This window comes from Polistes dominula, unplaced genomic scaffold (genome assembly GCF_049000335.1).
Source record: "Polistes dominula isolate Pdom_NZ unplaced genomic scaffold, Pdom_raw_medaka contig_31, whole genome shotgun sequence".
In the NCBI taxonomy this organism is placed as follows: domain Eukaryota; kingdom Metazoa; phylum Arthropoda; class Insecta; order Hymenoptera; family Vespidae; genus Polistes; species Polistes dominula.
The window spans coordinates 2,682,912-2,699,148 of NW_028300925.1; the positions used below are offsets into that span (position 1 = coordinate 2,682,912).

General features: G+C 31.1%; 1 protein-coding gene across 3 annotated transcripts in view; it reads left to right on the plus strand.

Annotated features, from left to right (window-relative positions):
• Atg16 (Autophagy-related 16) overlaps positions 1–16,237 on the plus strand; it is a 200,779-nt gene that overhangs the window by 67,443 nt on the left and 117,099 nt on the right. Inside the window, exon 9 of one of the 3 annotated variants that reach the window (XM_089171094.1) lies at positions 9,203–9,382. The exons of the other annotated variants lie outside the window; for them this stretch is intronic. Coding sequence (XP_089027220.1) covers positions 9,203–9,367 — 165 coding nt within the window. The 3' untranslated portion in view covers positions 9,368–9,382. Of the gene's footprint in view, positions 1–9,202; positions 9,383–16,237 lie in introns of those variants that run through there. 3 annotated transcript variants of the gene reach the window in all.

Consider the following 16,237-nt stretch of genomic DNA (forward strand, 5'->3'; position numbering starts at 1 on the left):
ATGTCGTGTGCCTTTTCTCTCTCTCTCTCTCTCTCTTTCTATCTTTTTTTTTATTTCCTTTTTTATTTTTTATTTCCACGATGGATGGTGGTGAAAGTACGCGTGCGCATATCTACCTGCGTTTGTCGTCATCGTAGTCTTCATAGTAGTAGTAGTAGTAGTAGTAGTGGTTTGCATGCAACCTAGAGTTCGCACTAGAAAAGGGGGGGAGGTAGAAGCAAAAAAGAAGTGACAACGTACACTCGGCCTCTGTGGGGATGGGTTTGAGGGTGGGGACACGATACATGTATATATATATATGGTTGGAGTGGAAGGGAAGGGCGAATTGGTCCAGCACGAGATGGAAGAGCAGAAAAATCGTGGCATCATGCGAAAATGCGCATCCACGGTTGGAACTGCTGCTGCTGCTGTTGCTGCTGCTGCTGCTGTTGCTGCTCCTCTGTCTCTTCGTGGACCAGTTTTACTCTTCTGGTTTCACATATACACGTGACAACTGTTACGTGTGCGTGTACGTTCTTGTATCTGCCCGTCAGAGTTAAATATATATATATGTATAACACATACGTGTTGGTATCGTCGTTCCATATGAGAGAGAACGTTCTTTTTCGCATTTTATTGCTCTTTGAACTGGAGGCCTCTTCGTCTCGGTGAGATTTTCGTCGCATCAAAGTCATTTCTCTCTTTTATTTTTATTTTTTTTATTTCTTTTTGTTCCTTTTGTCGACTTTATAAAAAAAAATTATCCACGCTGTTCGTATCGACGTGCGAGAAATATCTTCAATGAGGGAGGGGAGGAGAGGAGGGGAGGAGGTATTTGGGAGAATATGAAAAAGATATGAAATTCGAATATTTTTATCTCGTATGTATATTAGCGCGCGTGTGTGTGTGTATATATATATATATATGTGAATAGCTTTTGCGAATTTGAAACGGGATCTCGTTTATTTTTTCTTCGTTGATTATAGTAACGTTGGGTATGAATTAAAAAAAAAAAAGAAAGAAATGTTTCTACGCATTGTTTGTCGTGTTTTGTAATTTTTTTGTATTGTTCTTGTATTTGTTTTGTTGAAATTCATCAATTCTTCTTCCCAATTTTTTTATTATTATTATTATTATTATTATTATTATTGAAACTAGTTAACGATTCGACAGTTATCGATGTTGTATCGTGATCGATAACAATGAAGTTAACTACAAAATAGGATTTTCAATCGCGTTTTGATGTAATACGATGGGCAACGTCATTGCCGAACAAAATGTTTCACAGTAGCAAATTCAAATTCTAGCATTTTGTATTTCGTGTTCATTGTATTTACCAATAGCATCGTTCAAATCGTCGTCGCTAATACGAAATAACAGAGAATACGATTGTATATGTGTATGTGTATGTGTGTGTGTGAGTCTCGTAAAAAGGTTGAAAATAAAAAAGCCCCTCTTGATCGGTAATCCCGTCGAAAACACATCGTTGCTTTAGGATTTGCATTTAGGCCACGTAAATGTAGAAGATCCTTTGTATTAGGATAATCTCGAGATCGGGATGGTTGTGTGTCGGTAAAAATGAAATTGAAATCCGTAAAAGTTGAAAATGAACTGAAACTAATTGTTTGATCTATTCATTTGTTTTGTTTTTTTCTTCTCGTCGTAAACTTTTGATTTTGACAACGATTCAACGTTTCGTTTTAATTCTACAAAAATTTATTTTCATTTATTCAACGTTAACAAGCGTACCAATCTATGACCATGATATATTTTTCTTACACAAGCCAATTAAAATTGTCAACTGTAATATATTTTAATTATTTTTTTCTATTTTTATTGGTCATATTAGATTTTTAAAAACTTTAACTCGAACATTTCGATAGATTTTTTATTTTATTATCCACCCAACCCCTTCAAACTGACCTAACAACGAGAGAATCAATGGATTTACATTTGCTATTCTATACGAGAAGTTTAAATCACCTAAGATTAGCTTTAATAGATTTTAAAAAAGAAAAAGAAATAGGAAAAAAAAAAAACAAAGAACAAAAAGGAAACCAACCCCCATGTGGTAAAATTGTGCGCAAAGTTAGCAGCCGTATATAATCAACATTAATATCGATAATCGATATTCGCTTGAGCTTATAAGCTGTATGACATCATCCATAGAGGTTCAAGTTTTGGACATTTTAGGTCCATTTTAACAATCCGCACCAACTTGATGTACGTTATGTACGTTTACCTTCATATAAAGTATACACATATATATATATATCACATAAACGTGTACGTGTGAATTCACTCTCTTCGATATCTGTAGAATCAAAAGAAGAGAGAGAGAGAGAGAGAGAGAGAGAGAGAGAGAGAGAGAGAGAGAGATGTTCGTGTGAGAGGAGAGTCGAAGTTTAAAGGCTGATGGTAGGGGGTTGGGGGTTGGGGGTGTTGGTGTAGGAGGGTGACGTTCACCTTCGTAGCAATTTGCGCGTTCGTAGGTCGCTAAGGAGAAATGGGAAGCTTCGCTTTTCCCCACCACCACCACCACCACCACCATCATCCACCCAACCACCTATCCACCCCTACTACCTATGCTTTTCATTCTCACACCCTTCTCTTACTACTCCTTCTCCTTCTTCTCCAGCTTCTCCTTTCGTAAGCTTCCGAGTTTCCGGGGCCGCGACAGCTGAAATTAATTTCGGCCGATTCAATTAAAGCGGACGACGACGACGACGACGACGACGACGCGTCGCTTTCTGCGATATTCCGAGAAGCCGTCGAAGAGACGGCTTTGAGAGGGGTTGGTTGGTTGGTTGGTTGGTTTACGTGTTATATGTGTGTGTGTGTGTGTTGGCGGATACCGATCAGAAAATCGACGATGAATTTCAGAAACTGAGAGACGTTTGCGTATAACACACACCACCACCCGCCTTCTTTTTTTCTCTCTAAAAGGATAAACATAGCTTTTCCTTTCAAAATTTAACTTATATTTATGTACTTTAGGGACTTTTTAATTGAACTTGATAAAATATAAAAGAAAAAAAAATGTGAAATAAATCGATAATTAAAACTCACGAGTTTATTCGTTGATACCTCAATTATTGGTTGACTCAATTATTTTATAAAGATTAAGAAATATCTTTCGATTGAGAGAAGATTGAATTTCAGAATTTTGAGAAAAAGATTAAATCTCTAAACCCTTTTTAAGGTTGACCACACCTTTCCTGTGTTTTACGTTCAACGTATTTTATAAATCAGTTCAAGCCATCGGGCAAATATCGTGGCAGTTTCTTCTTCCTCTTCTTCTTTTCAGTATCATTAAAATAGCATCAGTAAATAATAGATATTACAGTTTAAATACCTCTTTATGAATTAATTTAAATATGCCACTTAGAAGAGAGAGAGAGAGAGAGAGAGAGAGAGAGCGAGAGAAGGAGAGATTGGTCAATCAATATAATTTAATCATTTGATCTGATTTTATAAACGACGTGCTGTACCACGGAAGTTGTACACCTTGAATATTATTATCATACGAGGACATGATTATAAATTATAACCTGCATGATCTCAATCGACAATCTTATATTATACTTTCTGTCTCGTACCCTTTATTTATACTCATTATCTTTATTATCTATAGTTTTCTTTTTTCTATAGTTAGATCATTAGTTAAATATTTTATTTCATTTTTTATGAAAATAATCTTAGAGTTTATCTTTTTTTTTATTTAATCATCTACAATTTTTAATTTATAAAATAAATAATTTATCATTTATCGAATTTAATATATATATATATTTTTTTTATTATTATACAATTATATATACAATTATCATTATATATACAATTTTATTATTATTATTATATTATTATTATTATTATTATTATTATTATTATTATTATTATTATTATTATTATTATTATTATTATTATATATATAATTATTATATACAGATATATATATTTTATAACAATTATTATTATAAATATTATTATTATTACCATTAATAATATATATATATCTATATTATATATTTTTTTTTATATATATTTAATATATATATATATATATATATATATATTATATTTATTATTATAATATATTAATATTTTTTTAACCATTTAAAATATTTAATTTACAAAATAATTAATTTAGTATTTATCGAATATATATAATTAATTAAATAAGTATTATATATAATTTTATAATATATAAATATTATTATTTAATAATAAATATATATATCACATTTTTATCATATATAATATATAAATATATATTACATATATTAGGTGTACCAAAAAGTATTAAAAATTTCTTCAAAGTTTCCAATAATTATTGAATCGAACAATTGCTTTTACTTTCGACAAAAAGTATTACAAAATGATGAAAGAATATTTTTTTGGAATAGCATATCAAATTTCTTTAACAAATAAATATTTTTCTCCATCAAGCAAAATTTAATATACATATATATTACATCGATTTCATAATATCAATTACATTTTTATCGTCACATTGTATCTTATGCATAAAGAATATATAAATACAAATTTAACACCATAGAAAATATGTTTTACAGATCAATAATAATAATAATAATAATAATAATAATAATAATAATAATAATAATAATGATAACTACAAACTGATATAACTAATCACGATCGGAAATCAACATATTTTGTTTGTATGAATAATGAGTTCCGATTTATTTTCATATTGCCTCAGGTAAAATCATACTTTTCTTGCTAATTTCTCGTCGTAGTCGTAGTCGTAGTCGTCGTCGTCCTCGTCGTCGTCGTCGTAGTAGTAGTAGTCGTCTCGTATTAATCGTGGAACAATATCGGTAAATCGATAGTCGAACATTTATTACTCTCGAGTAACCTACCCGGTAGGTATTTTTTACGAAGCAGAACAGAACAGAACCGAACTGAACAGAAAAGAAGAGAAGAGAAAAGAGAAAGGAAATAAAAAAAGAAAAAAAAAAAAAGAAAAGAAAAGAAATTAAAAAAAAAAAAAAAAGGAGTTGGTAAAATAAATAAATTAAAGAGAAGCATGAAAATATAAATTCTACTCGTTGCAGTGGAGGTGGGGGGGGGAGAGGAGTTAAAAGAGTGTGGAGGGGGGGAGAAAGAAGAGGAAGGGTTAGGAGGATGAGGATGAGGATGAAGAGGTGGAGGAGAGGGGGGGGGATAGTTCACAAAGTCCGTTATTGCAATGCGCATGCTATCCGCGCCCATATTGATTTGCCTCCCTTCTCCGCATAACACCGAAGAGAGAGAGAGAGAGAGAGAGAGAGAGAGAGAGAAGTTTAAAGAGTCTCCTAACCTGATGCGCGTGTATACGCATACTTTAGGGATATCAATCGACCCTTCTTCTCCTTCTCAGTTTCCCCCATTTTCCAGCACATCATCCTAATGTCACCACCATTTCCTATCTTTTTCACATAAGTTTTTATTTCACGTTTACCGATTAACCACCACCCTCATCTTCTTATATATATATTCGATTCTTGTCATTGTATTAATCTCATAATATATTTTTTGGTAATTTTGTAATTATATAATTTGTTAATAATTTTGACAAATTTTTATTTTATAAAAATAATCTTTTTTTAATTTATTTCTATGCACAAAATACGATGTAAGATTGTTTCATTTGTCGCATTTAATTAACGTTGAATTTTTGTTTTTAATTTTGGAAAATTTATTTAAATTAATTCCATATTAATATAATTTGTTAAAAAATATAGAAAAAAAATATTGTTGACTAATTTTTATTTTTACGAAATAATATTTTGTTCTTTTTCTAATTTATTTCTATGCAAAAAAAAAAAAAAAAAAACACCGATTCAAGATAGTTTCATTTGTCGCGTTTAATTAACGTTGAATTCTAGTTTAATTTTTTTTTTTTTTTTTGTTGAAAATTTATGTCTCACTTTTGGCAACAACGACGAAACGAGCAAGTTACTGCATCGGCATACGAGGATATAGATCAAATCGAAAAAAGGATGAACGTCGTAGTAGAAAAAGGCTAAATGGATTTCGACGGCTTTCCCCATACGAATTCTCTTTCCCGCATATTTCTCTCTCTCTCTCTCTCTCTTTCTTTCTTTCTTTCTTTCTTTCACACATACACATATAGATTCTACTTTTTTTTCTTTTTTTATTATCAGAACTCGAAATGCACGACATCGATGCATTTGCAGAATGCACGCAGTACCATTTATCTACTTTCGACAGACGGTATTTTCGGATTTCCATTTTCACAAATCCCTCAAGCTGCCATGTCATACTAGCAGATAATCATATCGATCGTTCGTCACCAACTAGTTTCTACATCTCTTTCTCTTTCTATTTTTCGAGCTTCATCGAGTGCCACTCTCCACTATTTTCATGCGAAGTATGTTTTCAAATGATGATGGAAAACGGAGCAGAACGGTTCGTCATTTACAGTTAGTTCCTTATGACCGATTTTCTCTTTGACATTTTTATATTTGCTAATTAATACAATTAATCGATGTATAATTAAACGATAAGAATTTGAAATAATTAAAAAAAAAAAAATTGACAATAATATAGAAACATTATCAAAAGAATTCGTTTAATTAGGTTGAATCGTAAAAATTCATATTTTTATTTTAATTAATTAATTTAATATTATTTACAAGTTCTTTGATTAGGTTGAATTATAAATTAATATATTTTTATTTAAATTAATATTTCACTTGCATATAAGGTAATTTTATTGACGTTTAAAAATTGCAAACTTTTGTGATTAACCGTAATATTATTAACACAAGTCCTTTAATTAGGTTGAATTAGAAATTAATAATTTTATTTAAATTAATATTTCACTTGCAACTAAAATAATTTTATTAACATTTAAAAATTGCAAACTTTTGTGATTCACCGTAATATTATTAATATCAAATTCCTTAATCAGGTTGAATCATAAATTAATATTCTTATTTAAGTTTATATTTCACTTACAACTAAAATAATTTTATTGACGTTCAAAAATTACAAACTTTTGTGATCAATCCTAATATTATTAACAAGTTCTTTGATTAGGTTGAATTATAAATAATTATATTTTTATTTAAATTAATATTTCGCTTGCATATAAAGTTATTTTATTGACGTTTAAAAATTGCAAACTTTTGTGATTAACCGTAATATTATTAACACAAGTCCTTCAATTAGGTTGAATTAGAAATTAATAATTTTATTTAAATTAATATTTCACTTGCAACTAAAATAATTTTATTAACATTTAAAAATTGCAAACTTTTGTGATTCACCGTAATATTATTAATATCAAATCCCTTAATCAGGTTGAATCATAAATTAATATATTTTTATTTAAATTAATATTTCGCTTGCATATAAGGTTATTTTATTGACGTTTAAAAATTGCAAACTTTTGTGATTAACCGTAATATTATTAACACAAGTCCTTTAATTAGGTTGAATTAGAAATTAATAATTTTATTTAAATTAATATTTCACTTGCAACTAAAATAATTTTATTAACATTTAAAAATTGCAAACTTTTGTGATTCACCGTAATATTATTAATATCAAATTCCTTAATCAGGTTGAATCATAAATTAATATTCTTACTTAAGTTTATATTTCACTTACAACTAAAATAATTTTATTGACGTTTAAAAATTGCAAACTTTTGTGGTTCACCCAAATATTATTAACAACAAGAACAAAAAATAAGCAAAAGATCATAATCGTATGATTCCGATTTATTTGCGACTTATTTTGTGTTTCCCCTTTTATTTATTTCATTCTTTCTTTCTTTTTTGTTTTTTGGTAAAGTAGTGAGAAAAAAGTCGATGATAAAAGTTCCGAAACGCGCTTTCCCTATCGGCAGGACATTTTATAAGGAAACTTTTCTCAACGAATCCCCATGGGGAAAGTTTATCATTTAGGACAAAGGTCTGCCGCAGGTTGGTGGAGGGTGGGTGGGTGGTTGGGTGTCGTACACTCGGAGGACTCTTTTGGACTTTTCTTTAGGGGAATAGGAGTGGAAAGGTGAGACAGTAAGAAAATAGACAAAGAAATAGAACAAGAAAAAGAAAGAGAAAGAGAGATCAAATGAGAAATAAAGAAAGAAAGTAAAAGAATAAAAGTAAGAGAAAAGGGACTAAGTAAGAGTACCACCAGCGTATGTTCATTCGTTTGGTTGGGTACGGTAAACCCCGGTGGTAAAGATGGGAAACGATTTTTCCCTCTTCCGATGTCTCCTAAGATCTTTTATTTCTAAGATCGTAGAAGACATTGTGCAGTAGTTTTCTTAAGAACTTCCTTTAGGATGAGCTTTTGCTGGGTGTGGAGAGAGAGAGAAAATCTAAAAGGAAATAGAAAGTAAAAGAACATCACCAACATCGTTACGGGTCATCCTTGTCGAGTTGTAGTATATTTTAAACGATTATAGTTACTTTTTGTTCCTTTTTTTTTTTTTATTTTTATTTAACGATGTAACTAGAGTATACTGGGTAATCAAAAAAAAAAAAAAAACTGTGTAGCAATAAGAAAAAAAAAACAAAATAACAAACAATTCTTTTGCGAATTATTTTAACACATTTTTATCTAATTTAACAAAGTTAATATAATAAAATAATAATATAATATATTATATTATTATATTTATTTATTTTTTATTATAATATGTTATAATAATATATTTATTATTTTATTATAATATATTATAATATGTTATATTATTTATTATTATAATAATATAATATAGTAGATATTAGATATTATATATTATATTATTATATTTACATACGATACTATAATAATATATAATATATTATATAATAATATTAATATAATATTAATATATAATTATATACAATAATAATATAATATGTTATAATATTATATTTATTATTTTTTATTATAATATATTACAATATTATATTTATTATTTTATTATAGTATATTATAATATTATATTATTATGTTTAAATACGATACTATAATAATATATAATATATTATATAATAATATTAATATTATATTATTATATTATCGTACTTGAGTATAACAATTAATCGAGAAACTGTAGAAAACAGCAAAAAAACCAACAAAACATTTTTCTTTGCAAATTTTTTGAACACGTTTTTATCAAACTTAACAAAGTTAACATAATAACAAATATATATTTTTTGGCTTACATTGTATATTTCTTTCCCATACACAGAGATCGTTTTTCAAATCTATAAAATCCGTTCGGATATTTCCACAAGAAGAAGAAGAAGAAGAAGAAGAAGAAGAAGTCTTTCAATTTTCTTTGGAAAAGTCATCCGACTTTACTTTTATATACTTTTCCGTTCACCGATCATCGTATTCCATCGTGCGAAAATAATCTTCGACCTTTTTTTCTTTTTCCATTCTTTTTTTTTTTTTTTTTTTTCAATGCACCCGTGATCATCCTTAAAGTTTTTTTCTCTCCCCCTTCCGACAAAAATATCTTTAACGTTTCACGACTTTAGGACCAATCTAGCTGTAGTCGAAGTTTCGATTATCGTTTAGATCGCTATCGAAGAACGAGAAGATAGGAAAAAGTTAGACTCTAAAGAAAGTATATATATGTGTGTGTGTGTGTATGTTTGTATATATGAGAAAGAGAGAGAGAGAGAGAGAGAGAGAGAATAATTCTTGCAACGTTGTTGATAATTTGGAAACTTTTACGCAAAGTAATCGAATTTTTTTTTCCAAATGAGATGATGAATGAAAAAGGTGAAACAAAAACACACGCATGAAGACAAGTAATTTTATAATGATAAAATTTAATAATTTCTAATATATAATATTATTTAATTTATTTTTAACAATTACATTAAATTTATCGTGCAAATATTTAGGTTTAAAATAACGTGGTGTGAAATAACTGATAAACTAATTTATTTTGTTTCGAAAATTTGAGTTAGACTACTTTCATAATTATAAGCACAATTGTTTAATATACTTAAATAAATATTTTTGACAATATCGTTACCAATTACTTTAAATTTACTTACTTTAAAATAACGTGATGTTAAATAACTGATAAACTGATTTTATTTTTTTTATCAAATTTTGACTTACATTGAACCACTTTGATAATTAATAAGCAAAATTGTTTCTTAAAGTTTTCATTTTCTTTAACTGGGATGGACGCGTAAAAGTGAATAAACAAAAACAAAAAAAAAAAATACGATCTCGAATACCACAAAACGTTTCGTACGTGCGTTGGAAATTTATATAAAAAGAAATAAAGCAAGGCAAAAGGAAAAAACAGAGACTAAAAACGATTTTTCTCGTCGCCCGAACGTTTTATCGTTCCATAAAACAATGGCGACCGTGCATGACTGCAGTTAACTTAAGAAAAAGGAAGAGAAAAGGAGAAAAGACACAAGAAATACGTGAGAATTACGATCGAAGGAATTCAAGGTAGCCATTATTCGCGACTACCGTGCAACGAAACTTGAGCTTTCTCATTCAGACTTTTGTCGTTGTAGTATAGTACATACAATATGTGTATTCACATACACATACACACACACATATATATATATATATTTTAGTTCGTTGATGTACGCTAAAGCTTAAGTAAGATTCGTAATTGGATGCTTTTCTTGTTAAAGAAGAGTTCATCCTTTTTGGTGTCCTTGCCTCGCGTTTACGTTCCAAGCTAACGGATTAAAGTAAATAACAAAATAAATAGAAAATAGAAGAAATAAAATAAGAAAAAAAAAAAAAGTGGAAAGAGAGTTTTATCGAATTTCTCATGTGTCAAGCTTAAGAATTTTCTTTTTAAGTTGTTTTATATATATTTTTTGAAAAATGAATTTGCTTCTAGCAATTATTCGATTTAATTCATAGGACGTTGTAGGTAGGAGGAGTATCTTAAGAAGATCCCTTACAAAATGAGCTCAGGGGCTGTCAAAGACTTCGACGTGGATGAGAGAGAGCTTTCAAGCTTTCCCATAGCCGTAGTATAAGCGTTCACTCTCTCTCTCTCTCTTTCGTGCTTTCCCTTTTCTTCCAACTCGACATGGATAATAATAACAACGAAGCGTACGATATTCCCCGAAGGTTGTAATCTATTAATCATAACTCCCCTGAAGTGTAGCCAATTCATCAGATGCTCGATTCCATGAGTAGAGGATTCTATCTTATTTAATTAACAATCCTTGGATACAATATTAATATATGTGTGGTTTATATATATGTGTGTGTGTGTGTTGCTGATACCAACGAACGATTTGGAATTATGGGGGTTTTTTTTTTTCTAATTATTTTTTCATTTAGGTACGTTTTCATATTTTTTATGGTCTCTCTGAAATTTCGAGTATTTTCTTTAACCCATTAGTCGCCACAATACAAAATTGTAAATATAAAAAATTAAATTATTTGTGTAATGATATTCATATTAATCAAATAGAACTATTTTTGCAGTAATTGTTTTTTTTTAAATATATAATATTAAATTAATATATAATATTTTAATATTATATTAAATATAATTAATTTAAATTTATTTAATTTAAAATTAAATATATTTAATAAATATTTAATAAAATATTTATATATATAACAAATTTATATTTATATTATATTATATGCTATACATATATATATATATATATATATATATAATAAAGTAAATTTAATATTTTTTATTTAAATATAAAAATTATATTATATCTATAATTATCGATTTAAAATAAAAATAGTTCGAATTTTAAATATTTTTATTATTATAATTATTAAAAAAAAAAACAATTTGAAAATATGTTTAATTAATAATAACCAAAACAACTAAATTTATCATATAGGTAATACTAAGTCAATATAAAATCAATATAAACTATCATAAATAAAAACATTTATTTTCTTTCGTGTGAAATTGTTCAGTGTTCACGTAGGGCGTGGTATTTTCGAGAAAAAGAGAATAAAAAGACAGAGAGAGAGAGAGAGAGAGAGAGAAGAGAGAGAGAAGAAATAGAAAAATATCGTAGATACGAGACAAACGTCGGCTTGGAAACAATCCTGGCTAAAAGAAATCACAGACGGCAAGTAAAAGAAAAATCCAATAGCCAGAGTAATCTAGGAAGAGTTGTACCTAGTCGTAGGGGAATTGTGTCCCTTTTCGTTAGCCAAACATCTCTACGCTTCGCTTACTCGTTCGTTCCAACATTCGTTCGTACGTTCGTACGTTTGTTCGTTCGCGTTCACGCGAATTAAGGAGAAAAAGGTAGGATCATTTTATTTCAGGCACGTACCTAAACGTTTCAAGTTATCGTCCTACGTTGGAAAGTACCTTTTTCAGAATGAAACAGACGGGATACTCCTTGACCATCTAGTCGGTATCGTTCGGCTGACCCTTTTTCTATTTTGTCAGTTTTCGCTTGATGAAAAGGAACATAAAAACCTGAACAACTAAAAAAAGTAATCAAAAGTAATCAAAATAAAAATTCTTACTCTCAACGAAAAGAAAAATAATTAAAATTATTGCTCTTCGCCTTTCACCTCCCCTCCCTCTCCTTCCCTCCCTCTCCTCCCCTCCCTTTTCTTTTATTTCGGTACCCGGTTATTTCTTTTCATCCCTTTTTTTTTTATCTTATCAAACCAACCTTTAACCCTTTCACTCAGAAATGTTTCAAACAAAATATTAATCATTTACGTATTTGATCGTGTAAATTTTCAGGAACGTATATATATATATACGTTCTTCGTACATTAATGGTCATTTTTCGAAAGCGTATATATGCGTCCATCTCGAAACGTATTCTTTCTCTTTTACTATTGGAAACATGATACTCGATAGTGGTGATTATGTACTTGCATACAAGTACAATATATACATTGATGTCCACGACTACTAGTTTTCATTTCTCTCTCTCTCTCTCTCTCTCTCTCTCTCTCTGTCTCTCTCTTTCTCTCTCACTCACTCTTGTGGTTAATGCTCAGCTGTATCGGCTGTAATTGAACTCGAGCACGCGGCCACGCAACAAAAGCCGCCGTTGCACCGGATTCGAATGATGGTTTAACATGTCGTCACCAGCCGTCGTCGTGTTGTATCTGGTAGGCGTGCGGCGGGTAATCATTACGATCGTACACGTTAGCCCGCGGGACACGCGTTACTCTCTGCCGGAAAGCCTGACAAGTAGAGCAAAAGAAGAGAGAGAGAGAGAGAGAGAGTGAGTGAGTGAGAGTGAGTGAGTGAGAAAGCAAGGCGCGTGTCCAACCCTCGCCCCATCCCTCGTCGATGTTATCGGCTTGGTGTCCCTTGTATTGTCGGCAATTTAAATCAAGTTAATTAAAATCATCGTGCAAATTACAAATTACATTGAGTATTTGTTACATAGTTACATAGATAGTAGTTGTATCGTAAGAGTATCGGTAACCTGAATGATTTTATAATCCTGATGTATTATTTTATTTCCCTTTACCTTAAACTTGGTGTCTAATAGATTTATTACACTTGGTGTACTTTTACAAATTACATTGGGTATTTGTTACATAGTTACATAGATAGGGATATTTGTATACGTAATAATTTTTACCCAGACCTATTATTTTCTTTCCCAATCCCTTTTATGGTTTTTACAAGTTTCTCAAATTTTCTTGTTTTCCTATTTTTCAAACGTTTATTAAAAGACAATTATCATCTGACAATCTAAGATAAAATTGTTTTTCTTAATTTGATAGGAAACTAATCGGAATTTCTTTGATAAGCTTTTCTTATTTGACCATTTTCATTATCTATACGTGACTATGCGATCTTCCTCTCTCGAAACATTGGGATTTCTTGTCTCTCGAAAGGAAACGTAATGTGTGCGTGTGTGTGGAGAGAGAGAGAGAGAGAGAGAGAGAGATACAGTAGACGATTGTCTTTAGTCTCGGCAAGATGCTTTGTACGATCGTACCAGTTACATACCCACCTCCGTTTCTCGATCTTCACCGGATACTCCGATCTTCTCTGGTTTAGTCGTAGCCGCCCAACGTAGTATAGTATATATACGCGTTGGATCGTTCACACAATGGTAATCACACGTAGGTTGGATGATAGTAGGAGGTTAGAGAGTAGTAGTAGAGTAGATGCGAAACATCGCTTGGACTACGATCGTCGTCGTCGTCGTCGTCGTCGTCGTCGTCGTCGTCGTCGTCGTCGTCGTCGTCGTCGTCGTCGTCGTTGTCGTCGTGCACGTTATTAGAGATATCGTTCCGTCCCATCCGGGATGATGTCGCTCTTGCCAACGTAAATTGGTCGAACGAGAGAACGAACAAGCTAAACGGGAAAGAGTAAGAGAGAATAGAACAAGGGGAAAGAGGATAGAGTTGTAATAGTAGTAGTAGTATTAGTAGTAATACTAGTAGTAGTAGTAGTAGTAATAGGAGCAACGAGAGAAACCGGCTCTCCTCTCTAAGCCAGATTAGAGATCCGTAAGAAAAGCATTGCTCCGAGAGCTTTGTTCGGGTTCGGTCTCTGGTACGTTGTGATGAGCAATGGAGTAGCCGATACCGTCTCTCTAACCTTCCCATGGGAGTCTACGAGAAATCGTCGTTGCTACTTGTGAGATCCACCTCCTACGAATTTTCCACTCTCTCTCTCTCTCTCTCTCTCTCTCTCTATCTGGTATTTTGACTTTTCGTCTCTCTATCTCTTGCTGTTGGTACTGCTTTGTGTCCTCCCACTATTCACGTGTTTCATACCAAGTGATACAACATTCTACTTCATTCCAAACTAAACTTTACTTCACCATACATACGCTTTTGCTAGTATTCTAGTTTTGTATCAACTATTCTCTATTTACACTTCTCTATTTATTTTACTTTTATTTATTTATTTTTTTTAATTTTTGTCCATTGAATTATTTTCTTTTTTCTATTTTTAACCCATGTGCATTCCACACTACAATGAATTATTATTGACACGAAAATTTATAGCTAGTTCTCGTTATCAACATTCAATGTCAAAATCGATGTGTCATAAAACTTCGTCATAATTTGTCTCACCTCATAGTTCAAACACATTTCTCTTTTCTAGGACCTTTTACATTTATTTTAATCACTATTTGAATTGTTCAAATGTGTTCACAAATTCCTCAGTGCATCAACTTTAAGATACGACTCGTTGTTTTCTTTCTTCTTCTCTTTTTTTTTTTTTTTAAACACCTAGTAGTAAAGTAGTTCGTGTTGCACCCTTGTAGCATGAAAATCTGTTAGACCTTATCTCTCCCGTTGGCTCTCCTTTGGATGTAATATTTCGGTCTGTAATACGATTTTGGAGTTTATATACCAAAAGCCACGTCCTTGACTTCGCGTATATCGTACTTTATTTGCCCGGGAAAACCAACGGGGTTCCCCTCGGTGAATAAAAATATTTCCTTCCTTTTCTTCTTTTCTTTTTTTTCTTTTCCCTTACATTCTACTCTTCCCGTGCTCGAAAATCCTCTTGCCGAACTTTCTCAACCCTTCTACTATTTCTCTCTCTTTTTCTCTCTTTTCCCTCTTCGAGGAAATCAACTCGTACGATTTTGTTTGTTAATGCCGCTTATTTTTTTTTATAGAATACTCAAACAACTATTAGTTCATTCAGATCAATAGAAATCTTGATCTTCGATTTGTTTTATCGAATAAAAAATAAAAGGGTAAGATCAATAAAAAAAAAAAAAAAAACTTAGGAGAGTTCATGTTTCGTATAGATAGTTATCGAACAAATTATCCATTCGAATAGAGAATAAATGTCGCAAAATGAAAAATTCAAGAGCGTGTTGGTTTAGTTAGAAAATCGTAGAAGATGGTAAAAGTCGTCGTCTTTTCTCGATGGTTTGAATGATGATGATTGATCGTAAAATCTTAGTTCTCTCGTTCACCCGTGATTACATCGCTGATGCGTACGGCTTTTTTGTAGCCGAGAAACTCGCGTTATCGGTTTTCGCATTATATCCGCGCGAAAGGTTTTATCGCGGCGTAAAGAATTCTGCGGCCGTTCCCAGCTCGTTTACACCGAAGTGCTTTTATTTGTTCACGGCGCAATGACGTCGTTATAAAACTACGCTACGGGCGATATATATACACACACACATACACACAAACATATATATATCTCCACCTCTTTGCAATTTTAGGGAGTATACGATGAATCCCGACGAGTATGGAAACACGGCACGCGTAAAGGCATTGTTTTTAGAACGAAACCAATAAACGATATTCGGGATCGGCGATGGAAGTGGTGGGAGAGGGA